This window comes from Brachyhypopomus gauderio, chromosome 2 (genome assembly GCF_052324685.1).
Source record: "Brachyhypopomus gauderio isolate BG-103 chromosome 2, BGAUD_0.2, whole genome shotgun sequence".
In the NCBI taxonomy this organism is placed as follows: Eukaryota; Metazoa; Chordata; class Actinopteri; order Gymnotiformes; family Hypopomidae; genus Brachyhypopomus; species Brachyhypopomus gauderio.
In genome coordinates this window covers 10,930,876-10,957,437 of record NC_135212.1, presented here as the reverse complement: position 1 = coordinate 10,957,437, position 26,562 = coordinate 10,930,876, and the positions used below count along the sequence as shown (strand labels likewise).

The 26,562-nt window shown below is 47.5% G+C and overlaps 1 protein-coding gene across 1 annotated transcript in view; it reads left to right on the top strand.

Moving 5' to 3' along the window:
• prkcab (protein kinase C, alpha, b) overlaps window positions 1–26,562 on the top strand; it is a 118,114-nt gene that overhangs the window by 39,572 nt on the left and 51,980 nt on the right. The window contains exon 4 of the mRNA XM_076986908.1: window positions 176–258. Within this exon, the coding sequence (XP_076843023.1) occupies window positions 176–258 (83 nt within the window). The remainder of the gene's footprint in view (window positions 1–175; window positions 259–26,562) is intronic.

Here is a 26,562-nt window from a genome sequence, read left to right as displayed (position 1 = left end):
TCTCTCCTCCCCTCTCCTCTCCTCTTCTCTCCTCCCCTCCCCTCTTCTCTCCTCTCCTCTCCTCCCCTCTTCTCTCCTCTCCTCCCCTCCCCTCTTCTCTCCTCTTCTCTCCTCTCCTCCCCTCCCCTCTTCTCTCCTCTCCTCTTCTCTCCTCCCCTCCCCTCTCCTCTTGCAGTGTGCTGTTTTGTGGTTCACAAAAGGTGCCATGAGTTTGTCACATTCTCCTGCCCAGGGGCTGACAAGGGCCCTGACACAGATGTAAGTACACACATACATGTGCATGCACACACACCCACACACACACATGCGCACGCACACACGCCCACACACAAGTACACACATATGCACATCCACACACACACAACTATACACACACATGCAGACACACACACACACACACACACACACACACACACACACACACACACTCAAAACATTCACAGACACATACACACAAACACCCACACATATCCCTTTGTGCACTTGAAGTCTACTTGAGCACACCTGGCCACTGATGATCAAGCATTAGAGAAGTGCTTTCATTGTTGATGATGTTTAGTGTGTGTGTGTGTGTGTGTGTGTGTGTGTGTGTGTGTGTGTGTGTGTGTGTGTGTGTGTGTGTGTGTGTGTGTGTGTGTGTGCGCGCGCGTCCCACACACCTGTGTGTGTCTAAGCTCTGCTAATGAGAGTGTTAATGAGAGGGGGTGTGTGGTGGGCCTGAAGCATTGTGCCTTTAATTGGAGTGATGACTCGGGAAGCTTTGTGTGGTTTTCTTGATGTCGTCTTCGTGATGTGTGGTTAGCCATTAGCCTTAATCACAGCAGATGTGTAAACAGCTTTTGTGTGTCGGGGGTGGCGTCTCTTTCTGTCTTGCTGTTTCCTGTTATGCTTCATTCTCTTCCTCTTCTGCTTACTCTCTTCACATCTCCTCACCATCTTCTTCTCTGTGTCAGTGAAGCTATCTCTCCACATCTCTCCCTCGCTCTCTCACTCTGTCACCCTGTCTCCCAATCCCAATGCTGAGTCTTCAGATGTCAAGCCTTCTCTTTTCCTCAACCTCTCCATATGCTTGAGACTGAGATGCTCTCTAAGCTGGCCAGCAGTCTGTGACTCGGGAGGTGTTTCTGTGACTCAGATGTGTGTATGTGGCTCAGGAGTGTGACACAGTCATGTGTCTGTGACTAAGAATAGTGTCTGTGGCTCAGGAGTGTATGTGACACAGTCATGTGTCTGTGACTAAGAATAGTGTCTGTGGCTCAGGAGTGTGACACAGTCATGTGTCTGTGACTAAGAATAGTGTCTGTGGCTCAGGAATGTGACACAGTCATGTGTCTGTGACTAAGAATAGTGTCTGTGGCTCAGGAGTGTGACACAGTCATGTGTCTGTGACTAAGAATAGTGTCTGTGGCTCAGGAGTATATGTGACACAGTCATGTGTCTGTGACTAAGAATAGTGTCTGTGGCTCAGGAGTGTATGTGACACAGTCATGTGTCTGTGACTAAGAATTGTGTCTGTGGCTCAGGAGTGTATGTGGCACAGTCATGTGTCTGTGACTAAGAATAGTGTCTGTGGCTCAGGAGTGTATGTGACACAGTCATGTGTCTGTGACTTAGTGTCTGTGGCTCAGGAGTGTATGTGACACAGTCATGTGTCTGTGACTAAGAATAGTGTCTGTGGCTCAGGAGTATATGTGACACAGTCATGTGTCTGTGACTAAGAATTGTGTCTGTGGCTCAGGAGTGTATGTGACACAGTCATGTGTCTGTGACTAAGAATTGTGTCTGTGGCTCAGGAGTGTATGTGGCACAGTCATGTGTCTGTGACTAAGAATAGTGTCTGTGGCTCAGGAGTGTATGTGACACAGTCATGTGTCTGTGACTAAGAATAGTGTCTGTGGCTCAGGAGTGTATGTGACACAGTCATGTGTCTGTGACTAAGAATAGTGTCTGTGGCTCAGGAGTGTATGTGACACAGTCATGTGTCTGTGACTAAGAATAGTGTCTGTGGCTCAGGAGTATATGTGACACAGTCATGTGTCTGTGACTAAGAATAGTGTCTGTGGCTCAGGAGTGTGACACAGTTATGTGTCTGTGACTAAGAATAGTGTCTGTGGCTCAGGAGTGTGACACAGTCATGTGTCTGTGACTAAGAATAGTGTCTGTGGCTCAGGAGTATATGTGACACAGTCATGTGTCTGTGACTAAGAATAGTGTCTGTGGCTCAGGAGTGTATGTGACACAGTCATGTGTCTGTGACTAAGAATAGTGTCTGTGGCTCAGGAGTGTATGTGGCACAGTCATGTGTCTGTGACTAAGAATAGTGTCTGTGGCTCAGGAGTGTATGTGACACAGTCATGTGTCTGTGACTTAGTGTCTGTGGCTCAGGAGTGTATGTGACACAGTCATGTGTCTGTGACTAAGAATAGTGTCTGTGGCTCAGGAGTGTATGTGACACAGTCATGTGTCTGTGACTAAGAATAGTGTCTGTGGCTCAGGAGTGTATGTGACACAGTCATGTGTCTGTGACTAAGAATAGTGTCTGTGGCTCAGGAGTATATGTGACACAGTCATGTGTCTGTGACTAAGAATTGTGTCTGTGGCTCAGGAGTGTATGTGACACAGTCATGTGTCTGTGACTTAGTGTCTGTGGCTCAGGAGTGTATGTGGCACAGTCATGTGTCTGTGACTAAGAATAGTGTCTGTGGCTCAGGAGTGTATGTGACACAGTCATGTGTCTGTGACTTAGTGTCTGTGGCTCAGGAGTGTATGTGACACAGTCATGTGTCTGTGACTAAGAATAGTGTCTGTGGCTCAGGAGTGTATGTGACACAGTCATGTGTCTGTGACTAAGAATAGTGTCTGTGGCTCAGGAGTGTATGTGGCACAGTCATGTGTCTGTGACTAAGAATAGTGTCTGTGGCTCAGGAGTGTATGTGACACAGTCATGTGTCTGTGACTTAGTGTCTGTGGCTAAGGAGTGTATGTGACACAGTCATGTGTCTGTGACAAAGAATAGTGTCTGTGGCTCAGGAATGTATGTGACACAGTCATGTGTCTGTGACTAAGAATAGTGTCTGTGGCTCAGGAGTGTATGTGACACAGTCATGTGTCTGTGACTAAGAATAGTGTCTGTGGCTCAGGAGTATATGTGACACAGTCATGTGTCTGTGACTAAGAATAGTGTCTGTGGCTCAGGAGTGTAAGTGGCACAGTCATGTGTCTGTGACTAAGAATTGTGTCTGTGGCTCAGATGTGTGTGGTGTCATGGTCCCTGCAGCTCCCTGAATGTGTCTCTTGCCAGTGTTGGCACATGACCAGACCTGGTCTCACAGCAGTGGTCTAAACACACATCTGTAGGCAAGGATAATCTGACCACAGCTCTCACTAATGGTGGTCGTCTTGCTTTCTCTGTCTTCTTCTTTTTCTTCTAGGCCATCCAACACAGTACGCTGTGTGCACTTTGGGGCAGGCATGATTTACTTCCCTGCTTTAGTTGTCAAACCAGCGCACTAAGATTTGTGCTGTAACTAACCAAATGAGAGCTCTGAAAGACTGCAGGTACTGTATCTGGGGCAATTATTCTGCTGACACGGCAGGCCCTGCACGTTTTCAAAAGACACAGAGATAGAGAGAGAGGGAGAGAGGGAAAGAGAGAGAGAGAGTTTTCTGGGAAAAGGTTAAACTCATTACTCTTCTTTCTATGTGTCACTTCCTCATTTACTGCTGTGCGTGTGAAGGAACCCCCAGGAGAACGCTCCACTGCTCTCTCAACTGCATAATGGATTTTTTTGGTGCTGGATGACTTAGAGAAGCCCTGATGTATAGTGGTGGTGCTGTATTTGATGCTCCAGACCTAATGAGGTGTTCCGTGTTCCTTGGCCAGCGCAGACCTGATGCGTCACTCTGTGCCGATCGATGTCCCGTGGCCGCTGGGAGTTTTCCGTGCGTTGCTTTGGGTTTTGCACAAGAGACAGATCGGAATGCCTAACCTGCCAACTCTCTGAAGACTCCAGTCAGCCTCCTTTCTCTCTCTCTCTCTCTCTCTCTCTCTCACCCAATTGTTCTCAGACACCCCCTGGTGCACTGATTAAGTCTTCACTGCAGGTAGTGTTGCGTGTGGGCCAAGACTTTTCTCCTGGCAACACTCAACTCACTCAGCTCCTCACTATAATGGTCTCTTCATATTACTTACATGTATTTGCTGATATTTTGCTGTATGTAATGGTGGTGCGTTACAGTGAGAGCTTGAGAGCTCTTCCAGGCTTGAGAGCTGAGGTCCTGTTAGCTGTGGTGCATCAGAAGCACCAGCTCCCAGTGAGAACATTAGGAACTCTGTCTCCTCTCTCTTGGAGTGCGAAAATCTCACGTGGCATCAGGTCCCAGGATCAGATATTCCAATATCGACTGACATGTCAGTTATTAGAAATGAGATTTTAGTTAAAGTTTAGATTTTAGTTTATAAATATATATATCTCCTTCTCATTGTGGTATCTGTGATCACAGAGCTCACGTGATCTCTTCCCTTGCTGTGGCCTGTTTGGTTTGACAAATGTGCAGAGTGCCTTCATTATAGATCCTCCTCCAGGCCAGTTGTGCTGGACCTGGTCTACAATGTCAGAATTACTGTAGAGAAAGTGCCGTTGGAAACGCAGCCGCTGCAGAATGGATGTGATCAGCAGACGCTGTTTCTCAGCCAAGATCTTGTTAGCACATTGTTATGCTGACCTCGCCTGTAGCTATAGACCTGCGAAAAAGCTTTTCACTTCAACACAGTCTAGAGATGCTGATTTTTTTGCCTTTAAAACCTCCATAAATATCCATCTGGTAATTTGGAAACTCACGATACATTCACTGCATATTTAACATTCACTGTATACCCCCCCCCACACACACTTCCACATGTATTTTAGCAGGATTTTGTTGTCTTTCATATCTCTACGTTTGTCTACATCTGTGTTAAAACACATTCTAGATCATTTTTAAATGCACAAATTGCAGTTTTTCAAATGGATATTCTTCAGAGTTTTTAAAGCTTGAACAATTGCCCAATTTTTAAACATAATCAATGAAGCAACCAGCAAAGCTGTGGTGCACATGATTATTTATGAAACAACAAATTAATTCCTCCAGCAAGTCTTATTAAACCGAGGATAAACGGATCAGCAATTTGGTATGGCTAAATTAATGACACAAGAACTCACCACCACTCAATGACAAATTTGTAGTTGAACTCTTGTTTCAAATTTGACTGAATCATTATTATTACACTGATTGTTTACATTGAGCTGTAATACATACTGTATACATAGCGAGTGTAAGTCTCATGAGTTAAATATAGACTGCATCTTTCCAAGACATAGATTCTGTTTAAATAAAAATAGACAACTTCATAATCTGTGACGAACAAAACCGAAAAGTGTCAGTGTGACGGAAAGTACACAAAAGGCGGTCCTCTCTGTTGAGAGCTCATCCAATGGAGAACCCCGAGTGAGTAACACCCAGCTGTAGCAACCAATCAGGGCTCACTGCAGCAGTGCCACCTCTGAGTCACCTATTATGGAAGTAGATGAAGCTCGGCCCCATCTCACACCAAGGGTCTTTGCCATCGTGTTTCCTTTCTGCAATTACATGTGGCCCTGTTCCAGGATGAATGGAAGGAACCTCTTCTGCTTGTCTTGAGCATTTGAGATGAACCGCAGCGTAACGCAGCTGTGCTGACGCAGGGCCCCTCATCTCCTCGAGATCCAGCGGGACAGGTGACGAGATCCTGAGAGACCTGAGAGCAGGCAAGAGATCACATTCAGGGTGGAGATCTCAGGGTGGAGATCTCAGGGTGGAGATTTGAATTGTGTTTTATTTACTCATTTATTGCTTGCTTGAGATACCAAAGGTGTTTCACTTGATCTTTAGATCAAAGGCTTTCACATGAATACTTTTCAAGCCCACAATTTCATGAATCAGATGACGAGACTCAAATGTAAATAACTGTGACCAGTTTGAAGTTCAGCATGATCTGATAGACATGCAATGTATAAGAGCGTAACAATACGGTAGACTTGTGTGTTTACCTATTGGCGGAGATGTACTATGCTAACTGTTCCCACTGCGGAGTGGAGGAGAGCTTGAATTAGGGACTATTTCTGAGGGTCAGACTCCACTGCATTTTGTATCCAATAATGTACAGACAGGTGCTATGAGCTTCTGACACATAACAACCTACAACTGGCAAAAGAGTGTGAAACTGTCCAGCACCCTGAATGGGTTTTGGGTTGGTTACTGACCACTTATTTCTCTAGACAATATTTCATTTTCATACCACATCTCATGTCAGAATAACACATTCAGCAGAAAAAACAGATGAATGGTCATATCACTCAGTTTCAAAATCTTAAATTCCTAAATGTGTTACATTTTTAAAAAGGAAAATGTTTTGGGAACTTTTTCCCCAAGAACGGCGGCTATGTAAGTGCTGTGTGTCCAGGCGTGAGATGTACAGAGGCAGAAGTGTAACTGGGACCTCAGCAAGTCCCTCACCAACACTCCACATCCCAGGTCTCCTCAGCGTGACACATGCGTGCACCACCCAGCCGTTTGTCTTCTCGGTGCATGATGGGACAGAGCCACGCCTCGTTGAACCTATCAGCAGGGAAAAAAGGACCACAAAACATATCTAACAAGCTGCTAGCTATACAAACACCCTCGAGGAAGACTTGTATGCTATAGTGATTCCCCCTGCCTCGAGATTGTTATCGAGACAGAACTTATGTGTCTGGCAGAGTTATGTGTCTGGCACAGGAGGAGAGAGGAACGAGAGGAGAAAGAGGAGGGAGGGAGGAGAAAGGGGGAGAGAGAGAGAGAGAGAGAGAGAGAGAGAGAGAGAGAGAGAGAGAGAGAGAGTGCATCTCCCGACAGGAGGCTCTCCTCACTCTGTCTGAGCTGATCCATCCAGGCTGATCTATCCGGGCTGATCCGTCCGGGCTGATCCGTCCGGGCTGATCCGTCCGGGACGCCCCGGATGATCCAGCAGCAGCTCTGCCCCTGGATATAAGTGGAGAGGCAGAACATAAGCGCTAAGGATGCAGCTTGGAACAAGTTGTTTCTAGCAATATGTTTCCTGTACTAGTTGCCTGGCTGGCTGGTGCCTCGCCATCTGTTTCTGTCGCTTCTATTCTGGGCCTGAGAGAACAGGGGGGACTAATAGCTTCACACCAGCGCTACCCGCTCTATATGCCGAGAGCACGTGTTAACGGCAGCACCGTTCGCCTGGATTGGCTGGATGCAGCCGACCAGCGTCTGTGTTTGGAGGCTCGCAGAGGAACCGCTAATACAGCGCGGGTCCCACGCCGTCTTGTGTATATTAATGATCACACTTCCGTGCTGCTCCTGTGAGTTACTGCGTGCTGAACCCAGCAGCTCCGAAGATGAATGTGGTTCTGGTGAGCTCTTCCATAGCTGCACTAAATCATTAAACATTTATCCATCATCTCCATTCACTAACGTCTTCCACTGGGGGGGGATCATACTTTAAATCCCACCTTAGATCCCACCACGACTGGAAGAATCAAGTTTTCGATCCTATCTCAGATCCACCATCACTGGGGAGATCATGCTTTCAGCTCCATCTCAGATCCTGAGGCTTGGGGTAGGACCACTGAAGCAGGCTTCTGTTGCCCCAGTGAGGCCTGACTGCCCTTCTGAGATACGCCCCCCACTGGACGGGCAGGAGCGTGACTACCTGGCGTTATGTTCTGCCATGTGGACCTCACACAGGACCTCAGACAGGACCTCAGACGCACAGGACAGGACGTGCTGGAACGCTTATCCATCAGCGCCAATGTGACATTTCTATTACAAATCTAAGATTCCCGTGTCAGATCCTACAGTGCTGTCCTTCGGTGGTTGGCACAGGTGTTGATGTACACACCTGTAGCTCTATTGTATTGTAGCTCAATGTGTAGAGCACTGTGTTTGAAATAAAGCATTTGACAGCTGACAACGCAAAATGTCAACATCTTCTGGGGTGTATTTACATCTATTCCAAGCACAACCTTTTTTGCATATAGCCACACCCCTCTTCAACATGACAGGAGACAGTAGGACCATAATGACATGGGTCACCCACCCAAGCAGGACCAAAGGACATCTGATCTACAGGCTCAGATCATCCAGAGGCTCAGAGGTTCTGGAGGACAACTCTGCATCATACAACGCACGTTGTCTCTGTCTGTGCTGGAGACATTAACACTCTCACTGGGAGTGAGCTGATGTCTTCGACACCTGTCTCTGGTGAGGGACACAACCTCTAATGGGATCAACCCTGTCTGTAAGTGTATGAGCGTGGACAGTGGTATTAGCGCAGCTGACGGGCGGCCTGCTGGCCCAGGCGAGCCCCGTCTGGAACGGCCGTGAGACCACGGGGGTCTCCATCTCCAGCCTCACACACCCCGTACTCCCCTGACCAGCCGCTGTTTCCACGGAGACCGAGGAAGCAACGGCCAAGTTGGCAGATGCTGCCAACCGTGAGGTTCCGCGTGGGTGGCGTGAGGCTAAGCCCACACACGCACACACACACACACACACACACACACACACACACACACACATACACACACACACACACACACACACACACACACACACACACACACACACACACACACACACATCGAAGTACGGGCACTCTTTCCCACTCTACAGTATCTAGGCACAGCAGGAAAATCTTACAGTGCATGTACAAGATTTTCTCCATCTCAGAGCTCCAGAAAACCCTATTGCCACATTGGGAGTGCTACTGAAATAAACTGCAATGTCATAAAATGTAATTTTCCTGTTGAATTGCTTGTAATTGACGACTTAATTCTAATACACAAACGATGTATTAATGCATCGCATTTATGAAGTGAATATTGCAATAATGTTCAGCAGACAGGGTATATTATTTTAAAATAAGGTCAACACGTTGAAACTGAGGTAAAACAGACTTTGATTCAAACTGGACATTCAGATTCCACTAACTCTGTTGGTTGGCTTCGATGGTCTTTTAAAATAATTTAATCGTCAAGAGAATTTGGGAGGAACCTTTCTACAAGGTTCTTTCTGAGTTGTTTTTTTTTAATTTAGAACAGTCTTGATTTAACACTGGAGAGCAGCATTTTACGAATTATATAATTCTTGTGTGTGTGTTTGTGTGTGTGTGTGTGTGTGTGTGTGTGTGTGTGTGTGAAAGCATGTCTGCTGATCAGTAGCGTGTCATTAGCTCTTTCCTGTGGGAGTCCTGGGTACTTTGGTACTCCTGAAGAGAACAGAGGAGATACAACCCGAGCAGAACAGGCAAATATATGTGTGTGTGTGTGTGTGTGTGTGTGTGTGTGTGTGTGTGTGTGTGTGTGTGTGTGTGTGTGTGTGTGTGTGTGTGTGTGTGATTACAATTACACTGGTTTTATCACCACTGCTGATGCTCTGGTCTTGAATGGTAATAAGTAGGAGATCAGAAAGATAAGGTCATTTATATGCAGTATTACTGCATATCTATAACAGGAACCCTCCCCTCGGTACTCTTTAAGATATAATGAGCCACACTGGGGTTTCTTCCTTTCATTACACTTCCACTAGTCGCTGAGTCTAGTCACATAGGTGGAACTGAGCACAAAGGGATTCTTCCCTGGTTTATCTGTGTCAAATGAATTCAATGAAAGAATTTCCGCTACATGCGACAACTTTATTTGGGAGTCTCAGAGTGAACTCTCCCTGGAGCCAGTGCAGCCCCTTCCCCGGGGGAGAGGCCTGGTTCTGGGTGCTGGAAGGAGTGTGTGTGTGTGTGTGTGTGTGTGTGTTCTGCTGGTCCATATGGCTCACCCCTGCTCCACCCTTACGCCTGTCTGCTCGGGTGAGCCCGGCCCGGTGTTCTCTTCCCCGTGTCTGAGCAATTACCCCACGGTGAAAAAGTGCAGCACGACAACGAGATGTTACCATCTCCGCCCAGCTGACGGGACACACTGCACTCGATAGTTTCTCAAGCATTTGGCTTTCGGTTTCTTTTATTAAGTTGTTTAAGTTAAGTTGCCATATTTCCAACTGTCTCTGCATTTACCCATCTGTGCAGTGAGAACATACACACACATACACACAAACACACACACACACACACACACACACACACACACACACACTAGAGGGCTGTGGTACACACATACACTAGAGGGCTGTGGTACACACACACACACACACACACACACACACACAGACTAGGTGGCTTGTGGTACACAAACCCACACTACGGGGCTGTGGTACACACACAGACACTAGGGGGCTTATGGTACACACACACACACACACACACACACACTGACACAGACACACTAGGGGGCTGTGGTACACACACACACACTAGGTGGCTGTGGTGTACACACACACACACACACACACACACACACACACACACTGACACAAACACACTAGGGGGCTGTGGTACACACACACACACACACTAGGGGGCTGTGGTACACACACACACACTAGGGGGCTGTGGTACACAAACCCACACTACGGGGCTGTGGTACACACACAGACACTAGGGGGCTTATGGTACACACACACACACACACACACACACACTGACACAGACACACTAGGGGGCTGTGGTACACACACACACACACTAGGTGGCTGTGGTACACACAGACACACTAGGGGGCTGTGGTACACAAACACACTAGGGGGCTGTGGTACACACACACATGCCCAGAGCAGTGCACCCAGGGAGCAGTTGGGTTTAAGTGCCTTACTCAAGGGCACTTCAGTTATGGGGATCGAACCCACAAACCTCCAGTCACAAGACCAGTTCTCTAACCACCAGTCTGGCCAAAGCAGTTGTTCTTTTTGAGAAAGTCTGGGCGGCTTCTGTGTTTCATCATCAGCTGAATCAGTTTTTGGTGACTGATTCATGTCAGCTGCTTTTCCCATAGATCCCACAGTACGTTTCCAAAATCACTCGATACGCTCTGGACAAAGGAAGGCGCCTTCTTTTGGTGATGGACTCACTGATAGTAACATTAGGAAATGTTTCATACATTGTACACATAAATGAAGCATCTGAACCCCAACAGAGACACACCAGGAAGCAACTTTCCTTTTGCTCTGACAGAGTCCCAAAAACACACCATTAATGAGGTCTGTTTTGCTATAATCCCACAATTTATGTTTATCCTTCTTCTATCAAACAGCCATATACTCTTAACGACCCCAAACCAGATGGCTCCCTTTAAAGAGACTGGTGAGTCACCGCATCGTTATCACCCAACAGAATCATGTTAGGATTTCCATAACACGAGGCAATGTCGTGGCTCCGTATTAATATGCCTTTCTCACGTCAGGGGGTTTTTGTGAATGACTGTGGAGTGTGGAGGCATTGCTCACTACTGCCGCTCATCAGACCCCAGCACGCTGTGTCACACCTCAGCCCCCCCCCCCCACTGCTGGAGATTACCCGATTCCCACCCCAGGGGGGAGCTGGCAGGTTCTCTCTCCTGCTCCTGGTGTGCTCTGGAGCTCCAGAGGTGATCCTCACCACCCATTGCAATGACTCAGTGCAGCTTGGCTCCTCAGGAAGCCTTTAACGGCAAATCACAGGCAGCTTCCTTCAGTGTAACCTTCTCACTCTGCTGCAGGGAGCTACAAATATAACCAGCAAACGTAATGAATTCATAACTCAAACTCCAACCGCCGTCACACAATAGACTACAGATTTCTTTGCAGAGGCCGTACTTTATTTTCATACAGATGAATGTTAATGTGGATGCCTATAATGATCATGAACAGCCACGGCCAGTCACCCCCCCCCACCCCACCACCAGATCTTGTCTTACTCCCCTCCCAGGCTGCATGTAAACATATTCTCCCACCCCATGCACAGAGTCATAGACAGGAGAGAAGACAGTGTCTGATTGTTTCTACTGCAATCAGGAGAAGTGGGTATCTGTCTTTTAGCGCAACTTATGCACATTTGTTAAGATGCCACACCTGCTAGCTGAAATCAAACTCTGAATATAGTTTTGGCTTTCTTAAAAAAAAAAAAAGATGTGCCCCCCAACCACAATTTGTATTTGTTTGTGGCAAATGACCAGAATGACTGGTACTGTCACGTAGGGCTACGCCCCCCCTCTCATGTCACGTAGGGCGACGCCCCCCCTCTCATGTCACGTAGGGCGACGCCCCCCTCTCATGTCACGTAGGGCGACGCCCCCCTCTCATAGCCGTCACTCCGGTTTCCCTGTTTTGTACTATTAGTCAGTTTGGTCTATTTGTTCATTTGTGCTGTAGTGACCTTGTGCTCTCTGTTATTCTGTGAGCGTTTGTGAGTATTGTTCCTCGTTCAGTCGCGCCTTCTGTCTAGTGTTCTTCCCGTTGCCCTGTGAGTCCTCCTTGTGTTGTTGTCATGCCTGTTTACCTGTCTGGTTCAGACTGCCTGCCTGTTATGACCCCCTGCCTGCTACCACGACTCTGCTTATGGAATCCCCTTTAATAAATCTCGCTCTCCTCAGCGTTTGTGTCCGCCTCCCTGCTCTGCGACGCGCAGAACGCTACAGGTAGCCAGTCAACTAGAAAACCACCCTTGCCTCCAGTGGCTTCTTGGAGTCTTTCCAGTGTTTCTGCTCTCTGCATTAGAGCCGAGATGACTAAGAGCCACTAATGTCCTCCGTTCTCTCTGCTGCGTCTGGTCCCCTTTGGGTCTTTATTCTTCTCCACCTTTGTGTAGCTTGTGGACATTAATGTTCTCTAAATTGGAATTTCCAGAACAACTCCAGCTTGGTTTACAGCTCGGTTTACTTCCTACTTCTCACTGTACTTCATGTTACATCTGTAAATAACTACAGAACACAGAGTCTTGTGCCAGCACTCATCATTTGCCCTTTGCTCACATGGGTCAGCACCATGGTTTAAATTTCCCTTGTTATGCAGCTGATGTTCAGTACTAGGTCTGCCACAGCTGCATAATTATCTGCATGTACACATAGTCTAAAAACATGGATGAAATCTCCCTAAAGGAAATCCAGATAAAACATGGATAATGATTCATTTACGAAACACTCAGAGATCATCGTAGGCTAGGGCTGGAACCTCCAGTGAGCGTAGCGGAAATCAGACATTTCTACACATGAAACGAAACAGGGACGATGGTTAACATACACAAACTATAATATCCATTCATGGATGATCATGAACAGTGCGACATTTTCTGTGCTGAAAACACGAAACAAAAAGACTAACAAAACTGACAAGCAACAGAAGAAGGAACAAGTATAACACATAAGTACAGGATGAAATTAAATAATGTAATGTGATGTCATGTAATAATCAGATATCAGATGAAATCAGATAAAACAAAGATGATTGGTCTGTAGGTGATTGTTCTCTTAAAGAAAATCAAGATTAAACATGTATGTTCATTCTTTTAAAGTATATCCACAAAATACATTGACCCACTCCAGTGTCACTGATGGTGTCACTGTTAAATCCTTGTGTAATATTGTTCTACTACTATCTGTAATAAGGTCTTCTGTGATCTTGGCCCTACTCTGACATTTTAAATGGCCTTGCTACTATCTGTAATAAGATCTACACTGATCTTGGCCCTAGTCTGATATGTTATATGACCCCACTACTATTTGTAATACGGTCTACCTTGATTTGTAAAATGAGCCTACTACTATCTGTAATAAGGTCTACTCTGCTCTACTATCAGTGATAAGGTCTAGTCTGATCTTGGCCTTACTCCAATCCTTTCTCAGTCTGAGATGCTACAATTTTCATTACATCATGTTGTCTAGATTACTGTAATTTACATTTCCTGGTGTATCTAGAAGAACCTTTAAATAAATGCAAGTTTTTTTCTCATATATACTAAGTGTTTGGCACATATTTTACTCACTTGTTCTATCAGTTACATTAACTTCCTGTATCCCCCTTCCTGTATCCCCCTGGATTAAATACAAACTCTAGAGACTACACTGACACACTAATATCATCTGTTTCTGGTCTACTGGTTCCTAAAATCAAACTAGCCACTTTGAGAGGCAGAGTGTTCAAAAATAGACTCCCTAATCTGGAATTCTGTACCACATTTCCTCTGTTGTTCTCTGGGGTGTTTGAAATCCCTCTATTTCTGTTATTCTTTGTGTAGTTTCAAGACAGCATGTTTGTACCCTGGAAATTAACTCACCAATTTAAGAAAATGGGAGATTCAGGGACTGGTGACCTTGTGTTTCAATCAACAGTACATATTTGGTACTTGACAAAGCGAATAAATACAGAAAGAAACCATTTTTCCCAGTGTTTTCACAGCCCACTGTGACAGGCTTGATGTTTAATTTGTTGTAACGTGGCTCGCGCCACGGAGCGAGGAGACGGACACAAATGCAGAGATGAGCGAGATTTAATACAGGGAATACCAAAACCAGAGTCGATAGAACAGGCAGGGGTCATAACGTGCAAGCAGTCCGAACAAGAACAAGAAACAGGCATGACGAGACGAGAACAGGGAAGACTCACGGACCAGGCAGGAACAAACAGATGACGGGAAATACAGGGCTAGAAAAACAACGAACGTGAAAGCACAAACCGACTGATAGAACAAATCCACGGATGACTCGACTGGGGAAATGACGGGACTTAAATACATAGAACTGAAACAAGGAACAGGTGATAACAATGACACGGGGCGTGGTAGCAACCGAGGAAACACGGAGACAACGAGCAGGGCGGGATAAACAGGCACGGGACACAGACACAAGGGAACCCGGAGTGACAGCTAGGAGAGGGGGCGTAGCCATACGTGACAGTACCCCCCCTCAAAGCGTGCCACACCGGGGCACGCAAGGGCAGACAGGACAGGGAAACAGACTAGGACCGGACAGGGAACCACGGTCCATGGCAAGGGACAGGGACAGCAGACACGGGACGGACCAGAGGGACAGGACACGGGACCTGGGGCATGGCAGGGACAAAGACAGGAGACGCGGAGACTGGCCCAGAGTCGGACAGGGACACGGCATGACATGGGATACAGGGAGACTGGACAGGGCCAGGGCGAGGCACAGGAGCAGGGCTGGACAGGACAGGACCGGGGACAGACACTGGAGCGGGGCCAGGGGACAGGGCAGAGGTAAACACTGAGGTGAAGACAGCATGGACCACAGAGACAGGCACGGGCACAAAGCGGGTCGTGACTCGGGGAACAGACACGGGGACAGGGACCTGGAGGAACTGACCAGACGCAAACACAGGGATGGGTACAAGGACACAAACAGGCACACACACAGGAACTGGGACCAACACAAATCCAGGGACAGAACACGGGAGCAAGGGGAACACGGGTACAGAGGCAGGTGTACAGGGCAGAGCAGAGGGCACATAATGTCCGGGCCCAATAGAGGGCAGCACAGTCTCTGGGGACACAGGCGCGGCCGGGCGGCGGGCAGCGGGCACAGGCGCGGCCGGGCGGCGGGCAACGGGCACAGGCGCAGCCGGGCGACGGGCAGCGGGCACAGGCGGAGCCGGGCGACGGGCAACGGGCACAGGCGGGGCCGGGCGGCGGGCAACGGGCACAGGCGGGGCCGGGCGGCGGGCAACGGGCACAGGCGCGGCCGGGCAGCGGGCACAGGCGGAGCCGGGCGGCGGGCAGCGGGCACAGGCGGAGCCGGGCGGCGGGCAGCGGGCACAGGCGGAGCCGGGCGGCGGGCAGCGGGCACAGGCGGAGCCGGGCGGCGGGCAGCGGGAACAGGCAGGGTCCGCTGGCGGGCAGCGGGAACAGGCAGGGTCCGCTGGCGGGCAGCGGGAACAGGCAGGGTCCGCTGGCGGGCAGCGGGAACAGGCAGGGTCCGCTGGCGGGCAGCGGGAACAGGCAGGGTCCGCTGGCGGGCAGCGGGAACAGGAGCCGGCGTGGACGACCTCTCCTGGGTCGCGGGGACAGGAACCGGCGTGGACGACCTCTCCTGGGTCGCGGGGACAGGAACCGGCGTGGACGACCTCTCCTGGGTCGCGGGGACAGGAACCGGCGTGTACGCCAAGCCGACGTCCTCGGGGGGCGGAGCCACCAAGCCGACGTCCTCGGGGGGCGTGTACGCCAAGCCGACGTCCTCGGGGGGCGTGTACGCCAAGCCGACGTCCTCGGGGGGCGTGTACGCCAAGCCGACGTCCTCGGGGGGCGTGTACGCCAAGCCGACGTCCTCGGGGGGCGGAGTCGCCGCACTGACGTCCTCGGGGGGCGGAGTCGCCGCACTGACGTCCTCGGGGGGCGGAGTCGCCGCACTGACGTCCTCGGGGGGCGGAGTCGCCGCACTGACGTCCTCGGGGGGCGGAGTCGCCGCACTGACGTCATCGGGGGGCGTGTCCGCCGCGCTGACGTCCTCCGGGTTCCGAGCCGGCCACTCCTGGGGTGAGTGGCTAGTACTCCCCCCCAAAAAATTCTTGGGGGGCCTTCGGGGAGCGGCTTCCGGGATCAGCGGAGGGAGGTCTTCTTCCACGGGGTCCGGGTTGAGCCTGGAAGAACACACAGACACAGAAGCCTCTCGGTTGCTCTCTCTGCGACGGCTCCGCCTCCTCCGAGGCGTCGGGAGCTCGCAGTGGTCATCGAGAGCAAACCGAGGGTTAAGCCAACGCTCATCTGTGCGCTCATTCCGTCTGCCCGCTGCTTGCACCACAGGTTGCTCACGCCTGTGGTGTTCGCCAAGCGGGGCAGACTCCCAGCGCTCAATAGGAGTCTCGTCGCGAAAGCCAGCCAAAACCGAAACTGACTGCGCTTTCTTCTGAGAGCGACGAGACTTCCGTGTTCCCACAGCGCCAGGGGTATTCCTGTCTCCGGCTCGTTCGCGCTGTAACACATGAGAGTTAAACTGCACGGAAGCAGCCAACAACTCGTTACAGCGACTAAACTCACCGGAGTCTCGCTCTCTCGCTGTGTCCTGGTAAGATCCGTGGTTATGTAACGTGGCTCGCGCCACGGAGCGAGGAGACGGACACAAATGCAGAGATGAGCGAGATTTAATACAGGGAATACCAAAACCAGAGTCGATAGAACAGGCAGGGGTCATAACGTGCAAGCAGTCCGAACAAGAACAAGAAACAGGCATGACGAGACGAGAACAGGGAAGACTCACGGACCAGGCAGGAACAAACAGATGACGGGAAATACAGGGCTAGAAAAACAACGAACGTGAAAGCACAAACCGACTGATAGAACAAATCCACGGATGACTCGACTGGGGAAATGACGGGACTTAAATACATAGAACTGAAACAAGGAACAGGTGATAACAATGACACGGGGCGTGGTAGCAACCGAGGAAACACGGAGACAACGAGCAGGGCGGGATAAACAGGCACGGGACACAGACACAAGGGAACCCGGAGTGACAGCTAGGAGAGGGGGCGTAGCCATACGTGACATTTGTATGATAATGAACAGTATAATTTTATGAGAAATACCTAGCGGTCTTGTATTAAGTCTGGATTAAGGGTGTATGAATTTTTGCCATATTGCATGATGGGACTGGAAGCTGAGGGAGAACTAGACGTACACGGCTGTCCTCATAAAAACTCACAAATTCCATTGTAAATCCATAGGCATTATTGTGGAGTTGGCCCCTCTTTGCAGGTATAACAGCTTTCACTCTTCTAGGAAGACATTCAACAATATTTTGGAGTGTGTCTGTGGGATGTTTTGCCCATTCATCTAGAAAACCATTTGTGAGTCAGACACTGAGTCCTGACTTGCTATTTCCATTCCAGTTGAGCCCAAAGGTGTTCAATGGGGTTGGGGTCAGGGCTCTGTGTAAGTCAATCAGGTTCTTCCGCACCAAACTCACCTAATCATGCCTTTAGGGACCTTGTTTGGTATACTGGGGAACACTCATATTGTTCCCACAAGGTTGGAAGCAAAAACGTGATCAGAATGTCTGAAGAATGCCGTAACATACACAGTATACATGTTTAACACGTATGCTGAAGCATTAAGATTTTCCATCAATGTAACCACAAGCTGAACCTCCAGCTCCTTGAAAACCCCACAGCAATATCCCGCCTTTCAGCAAGCTTTACAACTGACACAATGCAGTCAGGCAGGTAATATTCCCCTGGCATCCACCAAACCCAGACTCATCCATCAGACTGCTAGACTGATAGAGAAACTTGATTTGTCAGTGTATAGAACGATTCCAGTTCTCCGGAGTCCAACCTCCCCGTGCAGTCCCAGACGCTGGGCGACGTTAATGCCAGAGGGGGTTTTGGGACTCTGCATTATTGAGTCACCAAAGTGTTGGTGACTTTAGCATCACGGTGATCGTGGAATATCTGGAAGGAAAGACATTTCACTTGTTGCAGTGGTGGAGTCCTATTGCAGCACCACGCTCAGTCCCGTTCTCTCACAGATGACTGTAAAGGTGGCCGGGCTAGATGGCTGCATGGCTAGATGGCTAGGTGCACGATTGCCACTCCTGTGTGGCAATGGGACTTCAAGAAACACCTGAATCCAATGATTAACAGGTCAGCCGTAATACTTTTCCTCATGTAGTGTATATATGAGTTGTTTATATTAGAAAAAGCACTTTTAAAAATGTTTGAAAGACTCTTAAAAATGAAGAATATCTGTCCTAAAGATCCTGTTTCTCTGGGAATTAGTGTCAGACAGCATGAATTGATGACCCTTTACTTTCAGGTGTCCAGAAATATCCTGTTTCTCTGGAAACTTTACCATATACATGTTTTGGACAGAGGTTCTTCATCTCTGTGCTTCTAAATATTTTGTTTCAAAAATCATTGTTTCTCTCTCTCTCTCTCTCTGTTTTCAAGCCATAAATGAAAGGGCCTGATGTTTATTGTGAACTGGCACAATATTAAAAGTCACAGTGAGATCACAAGGCTGAATGAGTCAGCCCTCTGAGAAGTAGCTGTTTTTAAAAGGTCATCTTTAAAAGGTCATTCTCATATTGTAAGTTGTCATATTTATGTGCTCCAAACAATGGAAAAATACAGCTTTTATAGTCAGGTAGTCTGAGTATGTTATATGTTACTGTGTATGATATGTGGAAATGTATGTTATATGTTACTGTGTATGTTATATATTCCTGTGCATGTTATATGTGGGCATATATGTGATATGTTCCTGTGCACATTATATGTGGGTATATATGTGATATGTTCCTGTATATGTTACATGTGGGTATGTAAATATCAGAAGATTCGAATATCAGAAGATTTACATATTTAAACCATTATTATTACTTCTCTTATCCCTCTGTGTAGGTGTTTCTTGGTAACAAATTGCTTCATTAGCCTAATATACTGATGCATCATTTTACTGAGTAATGCATGTAATGGAACATCATAATGCAAAGTATGCAATAAATAAATAAAAAACAACTAAAATAAATGGGCTTGCAAACGTCCACAGTGTACCATAAAGAATAAATAGCAGCGCATGGTCACACAGTGCAGGTAACATCAAGGAAGGATAATGAAAGTTCTGTTCTTTTAGACACTTAGGGCTTCAGTTCTTCATGAGTGTGAGCTTCTCGCTGGATGTTCCTCATGCATTACAGCTAAATAATGAAAAGCTTTATAGCTGATTGCTGTAAAGCTGTTTTTATCCTAATCTTAATGCTCCACCCTGTCTAGGCGAAATGGAGCATCTTGTATTAATTGTTTGTGTACTGAACAAAATGTACATTAATGTGAGATATGAGGGGAGCAGTCGTCTGATTGGTTATCACCGCTGCTCACATGACCTGATTTACAGCTTCGGGCTCACACCAAAGCTTGATGGCACCTACAGGTACGGAGGAACCACAGCTAGAGACCAGGCGTAAACATCCCTTACAACTGATATCATATATTCTCTTGTCTGTAAGAACATTTATCCACGCTACTACCTGGGCATCTCATCTCTGTTCTTCTCTACCTGTGATTCCACCTTCACTCTTTCATTGCGTGTGATTACTAATCACTCGATTACATATGTAGATCTGTACTTAATAATCAACATCCCAATGCACTTCAGCTTGATTAAATTTGTTCCTGGAGAAGGTGCCTCCAACAAGAACATCAGCCAGACAACACTGGGTCAGACTCCTGGTGGAGTGATAGCAACACTGGGTCAGACTCCTGGTGGGATGTAGTCTGCAGTGTTTTAATTAATTAATTTATTTGTGGGAATTGAAGCTGCCTGAAGTCATTATAACAGTCTGAGGTCCTGATGACTACGGGAGGTAATTATGGTTTTAATCCTCCATGGAGTTTCCCCCTTCGTTCACACACATCAGCTGCAGGAACCTGATTAAATCCCCCTGGAAATACCATTCTTTTTCTCTCTGTCTCTCTCTCTGATTTACTCTTTCTTTTCCTTCTTCTTTCTCTGTATGCATCTCTCTCTCCCCTTGTCTGCCTGTCTCCCTCTTCCCTTGTCTGACTGTCTCTCTCTCCCCTTCTCTGTCTGTCTCCCTCTCTTGATCTCTCACTGTCTCCCTGTCACTGACATAGCTCTGATTTTTTTCCTTCTTTCTTTTGTTTGCAGACATACAGCCATACATGTAGCACCTTGAAAAGAGCATTACAATCATTCACTTCTCATATTTATAAGGATGTGATGTTTCTGTAGTGACCAACATTATTGACAGTAATGCTGAGTACTGACACACTCTTAAGTGATTATGTTGCTGTTTTACAGTTCCTTTGGTCATCTGTTGATAATGATGCTGTTTGTTTAGTGATCTGTTGAAGGAGGATCAGATATTGGTAGTGTCTGGTTGAAGGCGTGCTTGTACTTTTATACTTTTAATGCTAATGAAGGTTGTGTTTAGTTTTGTGTGTGTGTGTGTGTGTGTGTGTGTGTGTGTGTGTGTATGTGTGTGTGTGTGTGTGTGTATGTGTGCGAGGGGAAATGGCAGTTAAAGTAGGCTGCCAGGCTGGTCCTGTCAGAGAGAGAGAGAAAGAGAGAGAAAGAGAGAGAGAGAGAGAAAAGAAGTTAGACAATTAGGATCCTCCATCTTCTCTTAGAGCTAGTGGGTGTGCCTCTACATACGCTAGGCATGGCAACACACACATGCATGCACACACTCACAGGCATGCACAGACTGACACACATGCACACACGCAAGTACACACTCACACACATGCACACACTCACACGCATGCACACACTCACACGCATGCACACACTCACACGCATGCACACACACACACACATGCACACACTCACACGCATGCACACACAGGCACATGCACACACTCACACGCATGCACACACACGCACATGCACACATGCTCACACGCATGTACACACACGCACATGCACACATGCTCACACGCATGTACACATGCACAACGTGCACACAGAGAAAGAGGAGTCAGGTGGCGACATATTGCTGCACTGAGTTGTATTCATTCAGTCTTTGAACAGCATCACATTTTAAAATGTCACCTTACTTTTGGCGTGCGGATGACATATGACACCTTTTAGCTAAGCACATCCACACTGCTTTGCTTTCTTCAGTGGCAAGATATGGCAAATTTATTTATATGCTTCATGCAGAAATCCAAATTTGACAAATCAAAGACAATTGTATTCGGAAAAAAGTAAAACTGAATGCAACAAGGGAACATGATACGAAAGAAGGAAGAATAAAGTAAAATTTATGAAAATAAGGCTGAAAAACACAACATAAGTGCAACAGGACTTAGATTTGAGGGCTCAAGATGACTTGAGAATGGAATTGTTTTTTATTTGGATTTTAAACATCCATTTTTCTACATTTGACACATTATCTACATTCTGGTTGTAGTTGAAGCATTAAAGCTAGATATACTGCCTAAAGGTGTGAAATTGTGCTCTAGTTGACCTATGTCCGAGAAAGACACCTGTGGGTTTTTCCTCCTTAAACACTCTTCTGGGCCTAATTATTTCAGTGACCTTTAGGCTAGTAGATCTATATACTGTATCTGGATAACTATGAGAAAACATTTGTTTTTGCTGTAGAATGTGTTATAATGGGAGCACATCTAGATTAAATTAAAGGGAACCAAGATATGATCCGTGAGGAACTCCGCAAATTTGAGCCATTTTATTTGCATTCCCCACCTCCAATACAGGCTCCCCCCCACTCTCCCTAACCACGCAAAGCCCCTCCCACTCCGGCCCCTTTAACTCAGGCCCCTCCCACTCAAACCTCTCCCTCACGTGCACCTAGGCTCTCTGCTGCAGCAGTACGAGGCCCTCGGAGACACAATCGAGCACACGCTGAATTTCCCCCCTCAGCAGCAGGCGTAAGCCACGTCGACGCATGTTTCAATCCTCCTCAGTGTAGTAGCTCAGATGTCTTCAAAGAGATCTTCGTCATTTGTTGGAAGAAACTTTACGTTTACGTTTTACCTTTACGTTGTACAGTACATGACTATGAGAACAGCAAAATTTTACTCTTCCTCACTCCTCCTCAGAAGCATTCTTCGCGTTTTCCCCACGTTTCTCTCCGCCCCCACGTGTGACGCTGTCACCTGGCAAGCAGGTCCGTTCCTGACACAGACGTGCAGATGAGGCGTGTGCACGCTGGAAAGAATGTGTGTGTTGGCGACACACATCCGCGCGCTAGACGCCCAGGCTTCGCAGCAAAACCGTCACTGTGGCCTCCCTGCTGGGAAAGTGGTGACAGATGAAAGTGCACGAGTCCCGGGGCCCCGTGGAGAGCGTCTCTGAGAACGGCTGCCCTTTCACCGCACTTCCCCTTCTCAGAACAAACATTCTAGATGCCGTTCAGTGATGAGAGCTTCTGGAAGACGCCTGTAGCTAATGCGCCTGGTTTAGGGACACCCCCTACACACACACACACACAATTACGCATGCACTTGCTGCCTTTTTCCATTTCCTGTTGTCTTTCTCACTGAGTGGTTGTGTGAGTTCAGACTTTCTGCGGTAATCCTATCAAAAGCAGAGTCTCGTTTCTCTTGACTCTACTGGGAGTGGGGGAGACAGTGAGGCTTCTGCCCCTTATTCAACACAAAAGGAGTAGGACGCATTCTCTCTCTCTCTCTCTCTCTCTCTGTCTTTTCTACAGCTACCCCTCTGCCTCTGTTCTTTTATTAAGTTGTCATGGATATCTTCTTCTGTCATGATACATCTTCTATATCAGTGAAGACCACTTAAACATCAATACATGAGTTTTTCCCGTCCTCTTCATGTCAAACAGAGGTGATGATCTCAGCCTTTTCAACAAAGACTGTGGTACTCGTAGCAGGCCAGCAGCGAAACCGTTAATCATTTTTGAAAGTGGCTAATGCTAATGGAAAGGAAAACTGTATGCTTATCATTGCGGTTTGTGAGTCGTTCTGTGAGCCATGATTTTGCAGTGAAAACAATACTGACATCACACAGCCTATGAAATTATGAACTGTAAAGCATCAATAAAAGAGATAATGAAAAGGGAACCATGTATCATGGTTGATTCATAATCACAAAATGATTCATTAAAGGAGTCTGTTCCTTATTGATTCATTTATCTGCTTTATGTAAATAATCTCAGATCTATATTCAAGGATTTAGCACGAGCTCTTAAGGTAATAGTAGTACAGTTGTACCCCTGTACCACCCCTGGTCACGCCCAGAGTCCAGATTATCAACCTGGTGTCACTTCTGATCTAAGATCAGCTTAAATCCATACAGCACTGCATAAAGTGCCAACAGAGGAGGAGGATTCCACCTCCAGGGTTGAGGTGGCCTGAGAGGAGACTTCTGACCTCGAGCAGACCTCTGACCCTGAGCAAGCGTCTGTTCATAGGGAGGAGCCACAGTTAAGGGGTAGAAGACTGGAGCCCAGAATGACGCGTTTCGCTCACGGAGGAGAGATGGGTGTGGGGGCTGGAGTTATAAATACCTCTGTGAGTCTTAGCATATATACAGCCCAATTAAACCCCTGGCTGGTGAACACACACACACACACACACACACACACACACACACACACACACACACACACACACACACACACACACACACACACACATACACACACACACACACACACACACACACACACACACAGATGCAAAGTGTCTACCCGCAATGTTCCCATGTGAGTTGTTATTATTTATATGGAGAGTTTTAGTGAGGCAGAAATCAAGGGTGCAAGGACAGGGGACGGAAACCTTCAGCAGTGAGACCAGCACCTGCTCCTGACTTCAGCAACTCCTGCCATAACACCTGCCTCAGCCCCGCCCCTCACCTTCATACCTGCCTCAGCCCCGCCCCCCACCTTCATACCGACCTCAGCCCGGCCCCCAACCTCCATACCTGCCTCAACCCCGCCCCCAACCTCCATACCTGCCTCAGCCCCGCCCCCAACCTCCATACCTGCCTCAACCCCGCCCCCCAACTCCATGCCTGTCTCAGCACCCAGATGCTGTTTCATCTTTCGATTGTCTTATGATTGCTTTCCCAGTGCCTTACACCTGTTCACATGCTAGTTTTAGTCCCCTTAAAATGAGGGGCAGACATGGAGGACGTATTTGTTTATTGGACTGAAGGTAGAGGCCCTCATTACTGACTCAGAGCTGTACAGTTCTGTGGCAGAGGCAGTTTCAGCCAGACCAGGGGCAAGGGGGTGGGGCTGGGGCAATGGAGCCGGGGCAGGAGGCGGGGCAGGCGGCAGGCCAGGACCAAGCTTGGGTGAGGGATGCTCAGACCGCAGAGTAGAATTAACCACCAGGGAGCAGACAGCTGGCAAGATGTGGCGTTTTAATTAGTGGGACCGAGCTGAGATGGCTTAGATGGGGGTGGAGATCCAGAGCTTCCATGCAGTGCCACTGCACATGTTGTGTGTGTGTGTGTGTGTGTGTGTGTGTGTGTGTGTGTGTGTGTGTGTGTGTGTGTGTGTGTCTGGTTAAGTGCAGGTATGTCAGTGTATTAGCATAAGTGCTAGGCTTCCCTCTGCCTGCGTACTAACATGACACAGCAGCTCTCCAGTCGAGTGAGCGTTCTGCGGGAATTGTGGGTCTTCAGATCTCCAGGTCAAGTGAAGCCACTACAGCTTTTAGTTACGCTACAACCCCACGGCTGGTAGTGCCGTGTTACCTGAGAGCCCGCGGCGCTCTGAGCCCATCAGGATGGAGCACGGCCGCTGTGTAAGACCGTAGAACGGCATGACTGTCTGTGGTAAAAGTATGGCTGTTTGATTATGTAGTATGACTATTAGTTAATGCCCTAAGGAAGTGACAATATCAATCTAATTTATATTTACATAAAAATGCAGCAGTTTGTCTGTTTGGGAATGTTTTATTTACTCAGATAAAACAGTTAGCTATGTGTAACATATGCCATGTATGTGTGTGTGTGTGTGTGTGTGTGTGTGTTTACACTTTACACTTGCTTGCAATAAGGTACCGTGCTCCCCCTTACAGCTTAGTAGTTTAACAAACTTGTTAAATAATTGTAAAGCTTCATACATAATTCTACCCTAGTGTGTTATTTTGGGATAGCTGAATCAACAAAGTGACCTTTCAGAGAGAGGGAGGGAGAGAGAGAGAGAGAGAGAGAGAGAGAGAGAGAGAGAGAGAGAGAGAGAGAGTTGAGAGTGGAAAATTACAGAGTACTGAAAGATTATAGAAAAATAACTTTAAATGTCATTAAACCAGTTGACTGTATGTTTATGTTTTCTGAACAATATACTGTAAGTGTAGTTGATGTGTATTGTATATGATAAGTATAATTACACTTACTGTGTTTGCATTTATGGTATTTTGTTCATGTCCACTTAGCCTTAGCTAAACAAACAGGTTCGAGATTTACACTCTAATTTATAGTAACAAGCTGCAAGTTGTGATTATTTACAGTGTTTCACTGTTAGTGCTTTTACATTAATTAACATAATATCAGAATACGGTTACTTATGACACAACATTAAGAGGCTGCAGCTAGATGCTAGGCGTGTTTTGTCTTAGAGTCATGATATAATCAGGTGGTAGTCTGTAGGCTGCAGAGTAATACCAAAAAAACGCTAATTTCTGTCCTTATCAAATTGCCCATCAGCATGAGAGAGATCTCCAGCTCTCAGAGGATATGATTTCCAAAATCATTGAGACAGATGTCTAAATTCAAGCCACTGCCTCAGCAGATGATGCACTGAAGAGACCAACCCTGCAGTGAGGGAACAGATCTCTTCTGCAGATTAAATGGAAGACATGGTTGAATTATTCAGATTTCCATTAAAAACCTCAGCTCTTCAGTCACACTGAGCTCCTAGCACTGCCAATGACACGATCAAAGATCTCAGGGATGTGAGCTACATGCTTAGAGCTGATGTTAAAAGTAGAGATTAGGAAATGTAAGGAGATCAGGAGATCTGCTCTGCTTCAGAGCTCGACAATTTTCTTTCGAGCCCAAATCCTTTGTGAGAGTCTGGAAACACTGGCAGGTGGTGGGAGATACGCATTAACACACCCACGCACAGCCGATCCACACGAGCTGCTGATTCACTCACACACCCCCCCCCCCCCACCCCAGCGCCACCACCCGCTCCATCAGCCCAA